Consider the following 17,677-nt stretch of genomic DNA (forward strand, 5'->3'; position numbering starts at 1 on the left):
TGAATCTACTGGGCCAGAGACAACAACCAGACAAAAGATGTGACACCTGCATCAAAGTCACCTCAGTTCTCTGAATGATCTGCTGTCACCTGTCTATATCCAAACACTGCAATCCACAAGCATTCAAAATGCTTTTGGATTGCATCTTTTTCCAGTGATTCTCTGTTTTGATCCCTGTCCAAACACTGGCAGTAATGCCTCAGATACATGGACTCTCACCCTCCTAACAAAATCCTAGACTGGAAAAAAACAGACTGTATGCTGGGAGGGAGGTGGGAGGAATTTTCCTTCATGTATGTCAGTCTTCTCTGAACGCCACTTCAGTAAGGACAGAACAGCATGCAGCCTGAGAGACAGGTGATTGGTTCTCCTGATGTTTTATTTAGTACTAAAAGGCAGGGAAGAGGAGCGGATTGAAATTATGGCTTTGGGGGAAGAGGATTAAGGCTTGGTTTAGAAAAAGACAACAGCCTGTGTGGCCAATAACAGGTTTGGATGGGAGAGAGTTCATTTATAGGAGGGGGGGATTCCAAATCTCCAATATGTGGTTCCCTTCTGAGGTACCACAAGAAGTTGGTATTGATGCTACCTTGTGGCAAAGTGCTAATAATTAATAAGCCCTATAGTTTGAAGGAGGAAAGACACATGCATAGGGTTACCTGATATCCTCTTCTTATTATTCCCAGTTAGTAGCAGTTATCACTGCTTAAATAGTAGGGTTATTGAAAATGAGATTTGTCATAGAGATCACTTGTTTGAAATAGTCTGTCAGGAAACGTATCCTCTTTTTTTGCTTTTCAAAATATGGTAACCCTACACATGCTCAAAACTTCAAGGAATCTTGGGATGGTATCTGGGTGATGAAAGCCCCAAAGATGTGTGCTTAGGGCAGCAGAAAGGGCATATCAGGGAGATTGCAAATGTGGCTAGAGCATCTGGTTCTTTTGTGCACAGAGATATATGTGGTTCAAGGAAATGTCAGTTTACACAAGAGCAGTGTCTCATCTAGTTGGGCTCCTGGGGAAAGTCCATGGGAGCAAGAGCAATTACAATAGGGTTGTGATTGTCTCTGGGTAGCAGCTGTGGCTCCCACCCCCCCCCCCCCCTTTAAGGTTTCTTGAGAAGTCCTTGAATGCTAGATGGCCCAGTGGATTCTCTGCTCTTCCCTTTCCAGTTACTAGTATGAATGATGGGAGTGGAGCCCATAATCATGTTACAATTCCACCCCTAAGTGTGGCTGTATGCTTCTTAGCCGAGGTGGTCTGTGTATCTTGGCTTTATACATACATTGGGATGACATTGTCACAAGCAATAAAGAGTCTCAGTTCTCCCTTGACTTATTAAAGAGGCATGCCTTGGAACATATCCTCCATCCCTTGTCTGCAAATGCTGCACTGCTCTATCCTGTATTCCCCAAAGTTTTGATAGCTAAGGGTGAAGCTGCACGGTATACTGTGTAGTCACAGGCGAATATACAAGTATGAATAAGAACTGCAAAGCAGGAGAAGGTTCCTCCTCAACTCCCCCTTCACCATTTCCCCCAATTGAAACTGGGTTTCCTGGGCTGTTTATAACCACAGTAGCAGAACAAAGATAATCTGCTTCTTCTCCCCCACCCCCTATTAATAGCAGCCCAGGTTATGCTTGTACAAAGTGTTAGCTTTTCTCATAGCTGTGGTCCTTATCTATATCCCCCCCCCGGTTGCTTTTTAATGCTAAGTTGCATGTTGGAGGAATCAGACAACTTCCCGTTTGCTAGTGGTGATCAGGCAGCCAGTCTTCAGGAGTAGGCTGGGAGTCAGCCTCTGATCTCCTCCTAGGGGAATTTTTGCTCTGTACTCAGCTAAGATTTTTTAGGGTTGAGATCAGAAGCTGACTCTCAGGTGATCAGCTAGAAGTTGAGCTCTTCTGATCTCTGGTCCTGGAAAAGTTGCTGCCTCCCAGATGTAGCAAGTTGGGGTGGGTAGGTGGTTCAGCTGATTTCCCCTTCTTTCCACTGTAAGCTACTGGCTTGCCCTGCAGAGAAAAGGAAAGAAACCGGCTCTTTCGCCTCTTCCTTTTTAAATGCAACTATTAAAACCACTGCTCAGAGGGTAAGAAAGAGAGATGGCCTTTTTCTTTTCTCCCTTTTGCAACATCATTGGACTTATCCTATCCACATGAGATTCTTTTATTGGTTCTGGCCCCATACTGATTTAGTTTAATTCCAATTTCCATGTACATTTTTGTGCCTTTTGTTTTCACTTCTGTTTGTCCCCTGGGTTTGTTTTGTTTCTTTTGAGACTACTTTTACCCCAGTCTCTTTCTGGAAGCCAGTTTTGAGTTGCCTTCTTCTTGATCTTAGGGATCCCTTCCAACTCAATGATTCTGTGATTCATGCATAATATTATTTTTCCCCACGCACCTCCACCCTACATTTTCATTATTTGTCTGTCATTGTCAAACCACTCCCCCACCCCCCCGGAGATGAGTGTTTTTTTGATTTTTTTTAAAAATTACAACCCTTGATATATTCTTGTCATGATAGGTTTTGCAGGTTCTCTGCATTCCCAGCTTTCATTTAAATAAACAAGTCCCTATCCCTCACTCATGTGGAGCTATGCCTTTTTCCTTATATCACCATAAGGGATGGAGCTAAAGACTTCTTTAAAAAAACAAAAGCTGAGAATTCAGAGAACCTGCTAAACTTATCATTACAAGGTGGGACAAAACATCTGTGTGGAAATGTCCAGGGAAAAACTTCCCAGTGACTAAAAAATTAGTTGGCAATGGAACCAATTACATGGGCTGTGGTGGGCATCTGTCTCCTTGGAGGTCTTCATGCAGAGACTTGCAGGGTTTCAGCCAGAATAGGGAGGTGACATAAGAGCTGTCCATGGAAAGGAGGAGTTTGAAAAAGGACCAAAGGTTGGGAGTGGGTCGTATGACAGGGGGCTGGGCCAAAGCAGCCAAAGCACCAAAAATTCTCCTTGAAATGCAGCATGCAGGACTGTATATGGTATTCCTCATGAAGGTACAGCAGAGGGCTAAACCCATGTTCCATGTTGGACCTGTACTAATTAACTATTCTGATTGGCAAGGGGCTGCTCAGTTCTCAATGGAGGGCTTCCACATTTTGCAATCTGGAATGTGTAATAGTGAAAAACTCCTTTTGAAAAATGATAAAGAAGCACTGGCTTCTGAGAAATATGTTCTAGTTATTGTGGAATGTCACTACAGCTGTGTTCTGGATTCTCCTTTAGAAAGGCCCTGTCAGAGATTTTGTTACAAAGGGAAAGTGCTGAGCTTCAAAATGGCTGCCATGACAGCTGTAAGTACCCATTAGGAAGTGATTCTTAGTTGTTGTTCTGCTGGTATTGACTTGTCCCACAAACAGCTCTTTCCATGGGCAGCCTGCAGGAAGCAAACTGTGAACAAGGGGGGAAAAAATCATAGCAACTCAGAATCAAGGAGGAACAAACCTTTATCAGTTTAGCTGGGGCGAGCCATTGCACAGAGCAGAGCGGTAGCAAGGGCAGGGAAACACTGTTACTGATGATAGCACCACCATGCCTGCTTGCAGTTCAGTGGCAGATGGAATAAGTATAAAGCAGTCTGAACACCAAGGGAAGTAGCGTGCATGAACTGGGCAGCACTCCTGGAGTCCACAGACAGTAGTTGCACAGTAGACAGACCAGCATACAATACATACTCTCCTGTGTGTGTGCATGCATGCACACACGCACTGAAAACCAGGCTGGAGTGGCCAGACTACATCCATACTTGAGAAGAAGAAAATAAGCACAGGTTTTGGTGGTGGCTTCAGGACTTCTCTTTCAAAAGCATTGCAAGTGGGAAACCCAGATTGTCTTCAGTAATTCCACAGGAGGCTCCTTGACCTTCCTCCAACTAGCTATCCATTTCCCCCTCCCTTCAAGCTGCTTGGTCTCATTGAGCTATGAAGGTGACCATGCCCAAGGCAAACAACAGAGGGACAGTACAGCTGATAGCAGAACCAGTGTGTCATATTGTCAGATTAAAACAGGAGATTCCCATTTAAAACTCTGCTCAGCCCTGCAGCTCACTTGATCACTTTGGGCCAGTCACTTGTGCACATTCTGCCTAGCCCATTTCATAGGCTTCTTGCGAAGTTAAATATGGAGGCAGCAAAAACCACAGACACCACACTGAGCTCTGCTGAGGGAGGGATAAATATTTGTCAAATAGCTGCCTGCTGGGTCCAACTGCATAACTCGCTTAACATCTGTGCTTAAATGGAAAATCATTGTATCTGCACAAAAGTGCAACTCATATGAGTTTTCTGGCAATGGTTTGCTTTTTAAGATAAGTAATTAAGATGACATTTAGGTACTGTATGGGGGAATTGTGCTCTAATTTATGTAACTTGCAGAGCGAATGTTCAGCCACTAGCAGAGATTCATCTGAGAGCAAGGGACAAAAGAAATGGTTACGAAGGCACATAAGGGCAGGGAGGCCATCTTGGAATGCCTAAGCTAGAAGAATTGGGTGGTGTGGCCTGTGCTGCTTCAGGATATTAATATCCCTGATACATGGCAGTATAAAGCCTTTTTTTAAAAAAATCTCTGTTTTCTGCTTCATTGGTAGACTCCAATCTCAGGCCACAAGAAATAATTCAGGGTTTTTTTGTTTGTTTTGTTTTAAAGAAAGGCTTCTATGACCCCTCTCCAAAATGAGGCAGCCAACTGCCTCACTGTATGCTGAGCTGCTTTGGCTTTGCCTCCTTGCTGTTGACCTTACATTGGCTGTCCCTGAATGACTGCCGCTTCTCCCCCTGTGATGCAGCATAATGGCCAGTCCAAAACAGTAATTCATGCAGAGACATGGAGGTCGGGCTCATCTGAAGGCAGGCAGGTCTTAATGTACACTAACAGTAAAGCTTCTGGTATGCACCTCAGTTACATGAAGCCTGAAACAATTTTACCAGCTGTAAACCCCACCAACTTCTAACTGCTGAGGAGGAAGAAGCCATTTGGGGCTGGTAAAAATGACTACAGGTGTTGCAGGGTAAACTGGAGGCTGTGGGAGCTGTGGGAGGCTGTTCTTCGCTAAGAACATAAGTGAAGCCATGTTGGATCAGGCCAATGGCCCATCCAGTCCAACACTCTGTGTTACACCATGGCCAAAAAACCCAGCTGCCATCAGGAGGTCCATCAGTGGGGCCAGGACACAAAAAGTCCCACCACTATTACCTAGGGTCAGGAAAGGTTGTGTGAGGATGGGAGTATCAGACATGGGCCTAGCAGACCCAACTTCAGATCCCCATGGCCAGAGAAGCTTGCTGGGTGATTTTGGACTAGTCACACTCTCTCCATCTAACCTACTTCACAGGGTTGTGAGGATAATCATGGAGAAGAACAATGTAAGCTACTTTGGATCTCCATTGGAGAGAAAGATGAGGTATAAATTAGGTAAACAAATACAAAATAATTGGTTTAATGTCTTGTGCTAGCATCTGATTTTGGAGTTCCTTGGCTTGTCTACTGCAGCACTTACTGCTGTTTCCCTCTTAAAACTTAAGTCACAAGGGAGAGCTGCAAAAGATGCAAATTACATTTTGAGTAGAGCAGAGAATCTGAACAGGCTGGTGCCTTTGTGATGCAGCTCTGAAATGAGGGATGCACCTTGGGTGTAGAATAGGGACAAGGCATTTTAGTGCTTTGGGTAAGAAAAGCCTGGTAACACTCCTTCCACTCAGGAATTTAGGATCTAATCCACAAGGAAATTCTCCTTGGAGGCCCCATTTAAACAAACAGGAACTGCATGGCATACTCTAGAAAGTGCCCATTCCCTTTAGCAGGACAGGCACAGGAAAAAGTTGTGGAAGACTGAGCCCTTCGCTTGAATGCTACTGCCCTCTGCTTGGGTACACCTGATTGAAAGTTCCTGGACAGATCTTCTTGATTGGCTCCATCTTTATTGGCCCTTCTAATCTAGAGCCTCCAAACATTTGGGCTATTTGCTTGTGATAGAAATGGTACTTTTGGAGAAGCCATTGTCCTTAATGTGATGGGAAAAGCCGCAATGGCTTCAATGTATGCTCAGATTCACTGAAAGTGCATCCAAACACTACCCAAAGACTGTAAGGGAGAGAAACTCAAGAGTCTGAAAATGCCCATTTTTTGTACCCTCCTCCCCCACAATTTGCCATTTTTGCTGACTTCAGACTGTATTTGTGGAGGACAGAAAAAGGATCACCTAGCTCAGAAAAGGTTCTTGCCTAGTCATGATCTCAGCTCTCTTCTGGAGGAAGCCTATTCAGCCTGCCTTGGTATGAAATAATAGGTGCCTGCCTGCAACCACAATCCAGACCACATCTGCACAACCTAAATGGACCATTTTCCTCCAATGTTGATCAAATTCTTGTTACAGGAAGACTAAGATCCTAAAGAAAGGCAACATGAACAAGCAGGTATCACGGATATGTGGCCACAGAAGGGGAGAAACCTACAACTGATAGAAGCCCAACTCCAAGCTGGATAACAGAAGAGAATGGGCAGCCATCTTGCAAGAGGAAGGGGGCATAAGCAAGAAACTTAAAACCATGACTCTCTGCTGCACTGAGAGTAACTGGCCGCTCTCAAAGACTTCCTGGCTGGGATGGACGAGGGCCATTTTCTCCACAGAGCAGTGGGTTGGAGGCTAGGCAGGGACGGTGGAGAGTCTCCTCTTCATAGGCTTTCCCTATCATCTCTTTGCTTCTTCTTCTTCCGCTGTTTCATCCAACCCCTGAGATGGCTGCGTGGTAGGCTGAACTGTTTGGACAGTCTCTTCTAGGCTGCTGCTAGGGAAGACCACATAGCGGGCACTGATGACGTGCCCCTGAGCCTCCCGCAGGTTCTCTTTGCTGTGCCAGATGCCATACCCAAAGTAGACCAGCAAGCCTAAGGCAAAGAGGAACAAGAGTAAAAGCAAATCCAAACATATCACCATAGGTCAAAATCACACCACGATCCCTTTGTGCAGGCCCAGAACTAAATCATTTATGATGAGGAGCATAAAGATTGCAGGGAGAGCATAAGTTAATTTGAAACAGAAAAATCCCTGTAAATCCAATATTATTACAAATTATTAATTCGAATTTAATTTGATTTTAAGTACCAGGTGTCCAGTTGCTCCTTGGGGTAGGGTTGCCAACTCTGGGATTGAAAATTCCTGGAGCTTTGGGGAGGATGGAGTTAGAGGAAAGGAATTTAATAATTTTGTAATGATATGTCCTGTGATATCACATCCAGATCAAAGGTCAGTTCCTGCATCTCCCCTTCCTGTGAGATTCCTCTCACCAAAACTCAACTTTTATATATTTTCCATTACATATCACGCCCCCCTAGTGTTCCCTCGAAGCTGAGTTAGTGTGAACTCTCTCGCAGTTTTTTAGCCTCCAGCTCACGATTTTTCCTTAACTCAGTAAAGGTGGCCCCAGAGGAAACTAATTTATGCAGCAGACAAATCGCTCACTCACAACTTTAATGCTAGTAGTTTATGAAGTAGAATTTTTGCTCACAAGACTCCAAAGCTTCAATGGACCTTTGCTTTCTCCCTTCCCCGCCCCCCCCATCTTGCATCACTTGTTGGGGTTTGTATGTATGTGTTCTGTATGTCACACTAACCTTTTAGGAAGGGCTGTAGCTCAGAAGAACTTGACATACAGAAAACCCCAGGTTCAATCCCTTCTTAACTCAAAAGCTTCTGTTTGTTCGATATTGTGTCAAACCCCCTGCAACCTTTTTCTGCTTTGAGAAAAGTCCTTCATACAAGCCAGATCCTGCAGGGTGACTTCCAAGCAATGATGAAAAAACAAACCAATCAGGCGCCTGGCTGAGTGCTTCCAAGCACTGCCATCTCCCACCTCATCCCAATCCCCTGGCCTAGTTTATACTTTGGGCCATTTCCTAACTGCAGATAGGGAAAGTTCCCTCAAAATAGTGTAGCTGTCAAGTCAGATTTTCTTCCCAGTGCTCTTGTTCTCATTGCCACTGTTAAGGGGGAGAAACAAACAAATAAAAAAGAAACAATCGAGAAAAAGTTATGCAACCAGCCAGAGAAGAATGGGTTCAGTCAATAAAGGGTTAACTGCCCAGCAGCACTGCTCTCTTCAGCTTCCCTTCCTCCTTATTTGCAGGGCAATTGCTAAAAGGCAGGTTGCACACCTCCACTGGTATTACCATGAAAGGGCTGGAGGATTTTCTTTAAAATGAAAGCTGGGCATTCAGAGAGGAGGGGGCTGGCATATCTCTAGGAGAGCTATTCCCCTACCTGCTCTCGTTACTGCAGGCTAAGCAATGTGGCAAATAAATAAACATGTAGATATTTGTGAGTTTCCTGCACTGTGCAGGGGGTTGGACTAGATGACCTGGAGGTCCCTTCCAACTCTGATTCTATGTAAAACAGTACAATGGGATTCCACTAGCTAGAAGGAAGCAGGAAGAGCAGCATATCAGCTCTAATGAGAGACAAAAGTAAACTACCTAGCTGACCAGGAAGTGTTTGTCAATCATTTACTCAGATCCCAGGCTGAGACAAACTCACTGAGTTAGCATACAGAAAAAAGGCATACTGCCCAAGTGATTAAATGGCAGTCTCTCCCCGCAAGCCTGGGCTCTAGCAGCAAAGGACAAACTCTGCAGCTTGTCAGCTTAAAAGGGCACCCAGACCAGGGCTGGCTCTGCCACTAGGCAAAGCAGGTGATTGCCTAGGGTGCCAGCCTTCTGGGGGTGCCGAATTAGGTGCCCCCCATGTGACTTGGTGATGTTATCAGTGAGGGGGGGCAGAAGTTAGCCTTGCCTAGGGTGCCGGACAGTCTCGGGCCAGTCCTGACCTGGACAAAATACTATACTTCACCAAACAGGTGGCTATTGTGGAAAGTGTGTCAAGCAGGGCTACCAAGAGCCACCAAGGGCCCCCTGACCAAAGATTCCACCTGCCCCCCCAAAAAATATGACCTTGATCCAAATCATAACAAAACAAATCACTTGGCTGGCAGTTACCATGTAACTATACTAATAAAAGAATCCTCATGTCCATCTGTCAATTTGTGGCAGGCAGGGCTTTTTTTGTAGAAAAAGCCCAGCAGAACTCATTTGCATATTAGGCCACACCCCTGACACCAAGCCAGCTGGAACTGCATTCCTGTTTTAAAAAAGCCCTGGTAGCAGGCATAACTCATCAGGAATCTCAAAATTGGCCACCAGCTCCAGGATGATCATGGGAGTTCCAAGGCCAAAAATGAAAGGAATTGGAACATCCTGGCCAAGTTATCTTTGCAATGGAAGCCAAACAAAGTTATCTATCTCTGTTCCTCATTTATTATTATTATTATTATTAATAATAATAATAATAATAATAATAATAATAATAATAATAATAATAATAATAATAATAATAATAATAATAATAATAATAAGTTTTATTTATATCCCACCCTCCCCGCCGGAGCAGGCTCAGGGCGGCTAACAGGACATGGTATATACCATGATCAGTTATACAATTCATAAAAGATACAGTTAAAATACAATTTACATAAAAATTATAAAACCATAGTAAATTAAAGGCAGATTAACATTCTGTTATCATGCATGTAAAGAGTGGAGGGATGTGGAGGGAAGCTTTGATAGATTATAGGGAAATTATTAAGGGTGTGACAAACAGGATTGAACTCCAAAGGGAAGGCTTTTAAAGGGACTGCACACCTTTTAAATGCATTAGAAAATAATGAAGGATAGAGGCACCTTTTTGAGGGACTCATAGAATCAGACCCCCTGATCCAATATTTTTGAAACTTGGGGGGTTCTTTTGAGGAGAGGCACCAGATGCTGTACTGAACATTTGGTGCCTCTATCTCAAAAAACAGCACCCCCTCCCGAGCCCCAGGTATCCGCGGATTGATTCTCCATTATATCCTATGGGAAGCATTATCCATAGAGTACAATAGAGTACCAAGCAGACATTTCCTTCCCCACCCCTGCTTTTTGATGACTCTGAAGTAGGGGGAGAACCTCTAAACAAGGGCATCCCCTGCCCCCAATTTGGGATTGGTAATCCTAAATACTGAATATCTAAAAACATGCGATGAATATTTGATATTTGTCAACAATTTGATATCTGAAGATTTCACTGCAGGGCATGGTTAGTAGTTGGCTATATTTTACATGTTCTGATATTGTTTTGAAAAAATATAGGCAATTTTAACTATTGATCAAGCAAAATATCTGAATTCTTGATTTTGATGTCCAGTTTCAATTCTGGAATTGCTGGCATAGAGTATTAGACAATAATCTGAGAGACACAGGTTTGAATCCCAACTGTGGAGGTAGGTTACCAACCTCCCAGTGGGGCCTGGAGTTCTACTGAAATTGAGGCTGATCTCTGTAATAGAGATTATTTCCTTTTGAGGAAATAGCAGCTTCAGAGTACAGGCTCTGTGGCATTACAGCCCCACTCTGCTCCCTCCCCAAGAACTTCCCCCAGAACTTCAGGAATTTTCCATGCCAGAGCTGACAGCCCTAGTATCTGCCATGGAAGCTCATTGGCCATCCATGGTCTAATCACTCTCTCTCAGCCTAATCTACCTCATAGGGTTGTTGTTTGTGTGATAAAATAGAAGGGGCTTGTAAGCCACTGTTGGTCTCCATTGGGGAGGAAATGGGTGCATAAATACATAAATAAATCCATATTTTTTAGGTTAAAATTTAAGTTGTTAAATGTGAAAATTCATCCATTGCATTTCAAGCTCTACTGTGGACATGACCATCATCATTTCAATATTCTTGTTCACAACTGAGGAGAGGAATGAAAACAAGCTAGTCCACATTGCATTTGGTGGGTTGCCTGTGCACCCTGCCTTCTTTTCTAGAGGGGTGAGAGAAAAGAATTTCCCCCTTCCAAAGCCTCAGCAGAGTGTCCAGTGAGCTGCCTCACTCCCCTCCCCCCAAACTCCACCCAGTCCCCTCTCAACATCCATTTTCAGAAGCCAGTCCCCAACTCACCTGCAAGCAGCCAGACAGAGAAGCGCAGCCAAGTCATGTAGTTGAGTTTCAGCATGAGGTAGATGTTAAGGAGGATGCTGAGGGCTGGAGTCAGTGGTACCAGGGGGAGCTAAAAAGGAAAGGAGACCAAGATGAGATGGACAGGCTGCAACAATTCAGGGGCTTTTCAACAGGGTTTGGCTGAAAGAAGATAGAGGCCCCCGATTATTCTGAATACCTTCTCTGGAAATGCAACATTAACATTTCCCCCAGCAGAGTGGTTTTTGATGTCTGAGGGCTACTCCCCACTGCAATAGGAAACATATCTCATTTGCTGAAGGAAAAACCTTGACAGCTGGAACACAACCAGTGAAGAAAGAAGTCAGTGGCAAGGAGTTAGTGAGGGGGCAGGCTTTCTAAGGTCATGCTATTTCTTTCAAGGGAACTGATGCTGCTCTGCAGACTCCAAAACTAGCATCTAATTCACTGCTTACTTACTAATGAACATGGAGGCCTACTATTTCCCATGATCAAGTTCTAGCAAAATCATGGCGTGAGACTCTGCACTCAAACAGAGCTTGTGGGAAAGCTGTCCTGTGTCTGCCTCACCAGAAACAGACTTCATGACAAAAACACATATTTCCTACAGTGGTAGCTTGAATTTGCTGCCTCAATAGGAAAAGAGAATGGAAAGGGTGGGGGTGGGGGGAACCGCAGAGTATTTAGGACAGCAGATATCTTGCAAATCCCTTATTAGGCTTTCTCCCAGTTACCTGGAATGTCTGGCTTTTCTTTTGTTGCTCGTGAACCGCAATGAGAACCAAGCTGACGACAAAGGCCAGGCTGAACAGTATGATCAGCAAGCTGTAGCTCCAGGTGGGCAGGTGAAGCTGGTTCTTCCCAAACACCAGGATGGAGCACAAGCAGATAGCAGACACCATGAGGATGATAACAGCCACTGTGACCACCTCTCCTGGGTAGAAATCACTGAGGAAGTCCAAGTAAGGATCAAAAATGGCCTTAAGCTGTCCTGGTTCCCGCTGACTTTTAGCCTTTTCCTTGCCTACCAAGTTCAGCTTGTCAGAGAAAGATTCATACTCTTTTGGTTCACTGGCACCAATGGTCTCTGCAGATGTTGGTGGTGCATTCTCACTTTCTGAAGGTGGGTTTGGTGCTTGGGACTTGGCCCGCTGGAAGCGCAGAACAATGACGCTGGCTGCTACAAAGGTGTAGGCCAAGAGGGTGCCAATGGACAGGAACTGGACTAGGGCTTCCAAGTCAAAGATGAGGGCCAGCAAAGACATGAGAGTGCCAAACACCACAATGGCCACCACAGGAACCTGTGTGTGTGGGTGGACACGTGAGAACACCTGGAAAAAGAGCCCATCCTCTGCCATGGCATAGACAATCCGTGGCAGAGAGAAGAGGTTGCTGAGGAGAACTGTGTTCATTGCTGGAAAGAAACAGGAGATGCACATGTTTAGAAGGACCACCCACTCACCCTTCCCTCTTCTGAGCTGCCTGAGATGAAAAGGACAAACTGTACAGTACTGTGACAGAACATAAGGGCTGCATGCTGGATCAGACTACACAGAGAAGTCCTGCACCCTCTCCCTCACGAATGGCTCATAACAGCTTGGCCTTGTTCAGTCTTGGTGCTGAACACCCATCCGTTGGCAAGATAACTGTTGGGTCAAAGGCTTTTGTAATGTGTAAACAAAAAGGTGATAGCCTGTATTCTCTCTACGCTACAATGAGTGAGGAAGAGGAGAGGAAGAACAGCCCACAGCTTGCAGGATGGCAACAAGGGAGGGGAGATTCTGGCCTCCGGTGACAGTGCAGGTGATGAGAAGCTAATATAGATTTTGGGAAAGCCCAAGCCCTGGGCCTCAGCCCATACTCACCACAAATGGATCCAGCAGCCACAATGAAGCCAGCCCAAGAGTAACCCCTTTTGTAAAAGGCATCAGCTAGGGCGGAGTCAGGGTCCAAGGAGTGCCAAGGCACCATCAGTGTCAACACCATGGAAACCAAGATGTAGGCCCCTGTGGCAAGGCCCAGTGAGATTGCAATAGCTCTGGGAACAGCTTTCTGAGGGTTCCTGGCCTCCTCGCTGGATGCAGCTATAACATCAAAGCCCACAAAGGCATAAAAACATGTAGCTGTCCCCGCCATGATGCCTGAGATGCCAAAGGGGGCAAATCCCCCTTCCGCTGCCCCCCAGTTTTGGGGCTTAGCCAGAATGAATCCCATCACAAGGATGAAGAGGATGACTCCCATACTGATAGCAGAGAAGACATGGTTGAGCCAAGATGAGACTCGAGCCCCAAAGGAGATGAAGGCTGTTGCTATGAGCAGTATGCCTGATGCCAAGAAGTCTGGGTAATGTGCCAGGAATGGGACACTCCAGGTGCCAACATGGGTCTCAGTGAAATTCTTGATTCTGTGATCAAAGATGGAGTCCAGGTAGCCGCTCCATGCTCTGGCGACAGCTGCCCCACCTATCATGTACTCAAGAATGACATTCCAGCCAATCAGGAAGGCCCAAATCTCACCCACAGAGATGTATGTGAACATGTATGCAGAGCCAGTCTTGGGTACATGAGCGCCAAACTCTGCATAGCAGAGAGCAGCGAGCAGTGAGGCAAAGGCAGCAATGATAAAGGAGATAACGATGGCAGGCCCTGCCGTCTCCTTGGCAACAGTACCAGTGAGCACATACAAGCCAGAGCCCACCATACCCCCAATGCCTAGCAGTGTCAAGTCAAAAGTGGTCAGGCATCGGTTGAAGGCAGTCTCCATCATGTCATCCTCCAGAGTCTTCACTCGATTAAGCTTCTGGCAGAAGCGGGTCAGCTCTGCTGAGCGAGGCAGGCGGCTCACCATCTTGGTAGGAAGGTGGTGGTGGTGGTGGTGGGGTGGGGTCAGCCTGTCACCACCAACAGTAGGAAGGCAGAGCACTCTCTCCTTAGTCTTCGGCTTGAAAGTCTGCAAGGAAAAGAATAGTCACATTAATGGTCTACTTGAACTGATCCAGTTGTACCAGCATATAAACAGTGATTTGGGGCAAAAATACTGGTCAGACACCAATGAAGCAGCAAAGAAATGGAGAGAGGTGACCCTCAGCCTCCACTGAATACCTGGAAATTCAACCTGTGCTTGAGGGAAATGAACAAAACGTTCTGCTGAAGGTGCCTGTAGAACAGGTTCAGCTAAAAAGTGCTGCTAGCTGAATAGCTGTCCCTTATTTTATAGGAAGATTTTGTGAGCATGTGCTGTGACACTGGGGTGGGGCAAACGTGGAGGCATTTCTGTTCACTTAAGGTTTCACATTTACCAGGAGCTCATGCCAGGACCCTGTTCCAATATCAAGGGTCTGTCTGGGCTTTAGTGCAATCAAGTTAAGGAATGCCTCTGAGTATACACAGAGAGGATGATTTCACTGGTCCCTCTTCAATCCAAAGCAGTGTTGACGGAAAATGCTTGTCAAATCAGTTTAGGGCATGAGAGAAACAGAGGTGGTTTGCCATTGCCTTCCCTCTGTTTAGTAACCCTAGACTTCTTTGATAGTCTCCCATTCAAGTACTGACCATAGTCAACCATTCTTAGCTTCTGGGAAATTATGAGATTGAGCTAGCCTAGAAATAGGGTGTAGTTTACTTTTTCTTTTTTAAGAGACCAAATAATTCAAATAAGAAAAGTTGGAAAGGAATGGTGGTGCTCACCTGGAGCTGGGCTCTGGTCTTGGGGAGGGAGAGGATGCCCACTGTCACCTCCCCTCTCTTTTCTTTACCATTACATACACACCTGGAATGAAGGAGAACTCCCAAGTGTTTCACGGGGCCTAGTCCAAGAAATTTGGCAGTCCAGGAGGGTCTGTACCATGAATATCAGAGGAACCCTATGAGGCAAGCACTCTCATTTTCCTCAAGGGTTATTGTGATTATTAGAGGGTAGCTCCAGCTTGCAGGTGTTCATGATTTGGGCCTTCTTGCAGATACCATCCTTATCTCTTTCAAGGTGGTAATTGGGTAACTGTGAGAACTTGTGGTCAGTTGTATATAAGCAGATGGGAGGGGGAATTAGGAGAAGATATTAACATCTCCTGCAAAGTTTTAGCAAGAGAGATTCCTGATTGGATCCAAGAGACCACCTGGTGCCTGAGGGCAAGAGGCTATAGTAAGGGTGTAGGGCGGCCAAAAGGAAGTCATGCTAACTTTATGCTCATGCTATAATGAGCATTCTGTAATAGCTTTGATATGTTATGCTGTAACATATAGAATGTTTTTATACTACTGCTTGAATTTTATGCTGCAAGAAGATTTGCCATCTAATATCAGGTATTTGATGTATCAGAACAGTTAGCTTCTTTATATTTTCTCTGTTACTAAGCTATAGAAACTGTACTGCATATTGAAATGTTCTTTTTAAATCCTTTAGTAAACCTTATATATTTTAAAGGCCTGTTTTGCTTGTGTACATTAAATGTGGAGGATCCACAGGGCTGGGTATTGTTCAAGGGACAAGGGGCAATAACCCAAGGGGACCCAGGGTTGGATTTTTGACAGCACCTCTCTCCCTATCAGTTCCATAATCACCAGAATCTTTTCCTCCTCCTTAATGCCCCATGCTCCTTCCAGGAGCTCAGGCGCTTTGAAAGCTAATTCTTGCTACTAGGGCAGGGGTCAGCAACCTATCACAGTTAAAAAACCAGTTTAAGAGCAAAATCCACAACAAGAGATCAACAGAAAGCTAGCATAAGAAAGTGTAACTGAAAATATACAACTGAACATTGCTGATAATTGATATGGTGATCCACAAAGTTTCTGCAGCCCAACTAATGGTTGCTGCAAATTCTTTATTAGGAAAGTGGCACATATGAAGTCTCTCAACAAGCAATAAATATCCACAGGAATACCCTGTGTAATTGTTTTTGTCCACCTGCATCAATCTGGGCAGGGTTTACTCCTAAATTACTGGCCGCTGTTCACCTCTGTCATTTCCCTGTTTGTAAAGCATCTCTAAGAAGCAGTTTAGTCCCATAAAAATCTTTGCCTGCCATTTCCTTCACATTCTAGTTATTTTAGCATCTCACCTGCGCAACCCCCCTCCCCCCATATCTTAATTTAAAGAGCCTGATTTGAGCCACATTTGTCTTCTGATCCATAGGTTGCAGACCTTTGCTACTGGAGAACAGTCTCCCACATATCTTTCAATGCTGGGGAATAAGAACAGTTGCCTGCATGAGCTTTAGATACCTTTTCTTAGGGTATCATTGCCAGAAGTGCCTTTCCACACTCTGCACCACCCAGTTCTCTCTTCAACAGTTGTATGCTGTAATAATAAAGTCCTTTTTCAATGGCCTGCTCTATACGTTTAAATTATTTTTTTTAAAGGATTTGTTCAAAACTTTTTACGAAGTATGTTCTGCTTCACAAGCAGCTTGCCACTACACGGCACCTTGGATTGCAATCTGAAGAACTCTTTCCTGGGAGTAAAGCCTGCTGAATAAAATAGGCTCTACTGCAGAGTAGACCTCCTTGGGATTTCTCCTGTGTATGCATTAACATACCTAAGTACTAAAGCCAAGCCCACTGCTACCCCTTCTGAAAATTAATTTTTAAAGGCCTGGGCAAGGGGGAAGGTGAAGCTTGCAGAAGGAGAATTACAAGGCATCACATTGTAAAGATGTCATCCCACCAAGGGAATTGCCCAAGCACCTGTATCAGAAAAGGCTGCCTCTGAAAATTAATGTCACAAGTAAGATGAGTGAGATCAGCAGCTGCCCATACCCAAGTGTTCCCTGTTGTGCCTCTCATTTTGTGGACTGGTCTGCCTGCGGAAGTCAGGGAGGCTCCCATACTTCAATAATTCCGCTGAATGTGTAAAACAGAATTGTTCAGGAGAGCATTTTGTTAGAGGAATAAGACTGTAGTGAAACTGGAATTGTTCAGGAGGATGCTTTTACAAAGAGACAATTACTGTTTATGGCATTGTTTATTGTGCACATTATCTTGTTCTCTATTGTTTTCAGATTTCTGTAATCCAGGTTTTGCATTTCTTAGATGCCATATACTATTTTATTGCATTGTTTCATGACAGTAGACCTGTTTTATCACACAGTTGTATTTCTTACACCATCCTCATTGCATGGTTTTAAATGCTATAATTCACCTTAGTCTCAGTGACAAATGTGGACTATAAATAAATGTGAACTATAAATAAATAAAACTCCCCAACTCATCAACATAAATTTCCTGAGGGTAGATGTTTGACCTGCAGACAACTGCAAGGAATCTCACACCAAATCCACAAAACAGACAATTATCCTGTTTTTAATCTATTTCCTCTCTCTTCTCCCTTCAAAGAGACCCATGAGTCTTTAAAAAATTGGGTCTAGGGAGCATCTGGCAAAACTGAGTGTGGGCTCCTCAATTTCTGGGTGGAGTGGGAAGAAAAATGACAAAACGACCATGTTAACTAGCTGGGGGTGAGTGCCACTATGTTTGCTGCCTTTGGCATCAAAATATATTGAGCTGGCTTTAGTTCTTTCAGATGGAGGTATTGTGCCTAACAGCAGGGATTATCATGGGGGGGGGGGGGCACACCCTAATAAGAAAAGGGCAATGGCCAAAAGAAAGAGGTGATGGGATGGAAGCCTATCCAAATGTTGAACTTCCCCCCTGGTAGCTCCT

The 17,677-nt window shown here is 44.7% G+C and overlaps 1 protein-coding gene across 1 annotated transcript; it reads right to left on the reverse strand.

The window, feature by feature from the left end:
• Positions 1–5,998: 5,998 nt before the first annotated feature.
• SLC7A4 (solute carrier family 7 member 4) lies at positions 5,999–13,884 on the reverse strand. Its single transcript, XM_060249953.1, has 4 exons — positions 12,887–13,884; positions 11,756–12,435; positions 11,004–11,112; positions 5,999–6,902 (listed from the first exon to the last, which is right to left on the reverse strand). Exons 1-4 carry the CDS (start codon positions 13,866–13,868, stop codon positions 6,706–6,708), a joined length of 1,968 nt encoding a protein of 655 aa, XP_060105936.1. The 5' UTR covers positions 13,869–13,884; the 3' UTR covers positions 5,999–6,705.
• Between the last annotated feature and the right edge of the window lie 3,793 nt (positions 13,885–17,677).

Source organism: Heteronotia binoei, chromosome 11, assembly GCF_032191835.1.
Source record: "Heteronotia binoei isolate CCM8104 ecotype False Entrance Well chromosome 11, APGP_CSIRO_Hbin_v1, whole genome shotgun sequence".
NCBI lineage: Eukaryota > Metazoa > Chordata > Lepidosauria > Squamata > Gekkonidae > Heteronotia > Heteronotia binoei.

What these genes read in the sequence shown, in the direction of transcription:
- SLC7A4 (XM_060249953.1), bottom strand. Translation starts at nt 13,868, where the DNA reads ATGGTGAGCCGCCTGCCTCGCTCAGCAGAGCTGACCCGCTTCTGCCAG. An exon ending in GGCTGCTGGATCCATTTGTG is followed by an intron (nt 12,436 to 12,886) that starts GTGAGTATGGGC and finishes GTTTCTTTCCAG; the next exon opens with CAATGAACACAGTTCTCCTC. An exon ending in CTCTGTCTGGCTGCTTGCAG is followed by an intron (nt 6,903 to 11,003) that starts GTGAGTTGGGGA and finishes TCTTTGCCTTAG; the next exon opens with GCTTGCTGGTCTACTTTGGG.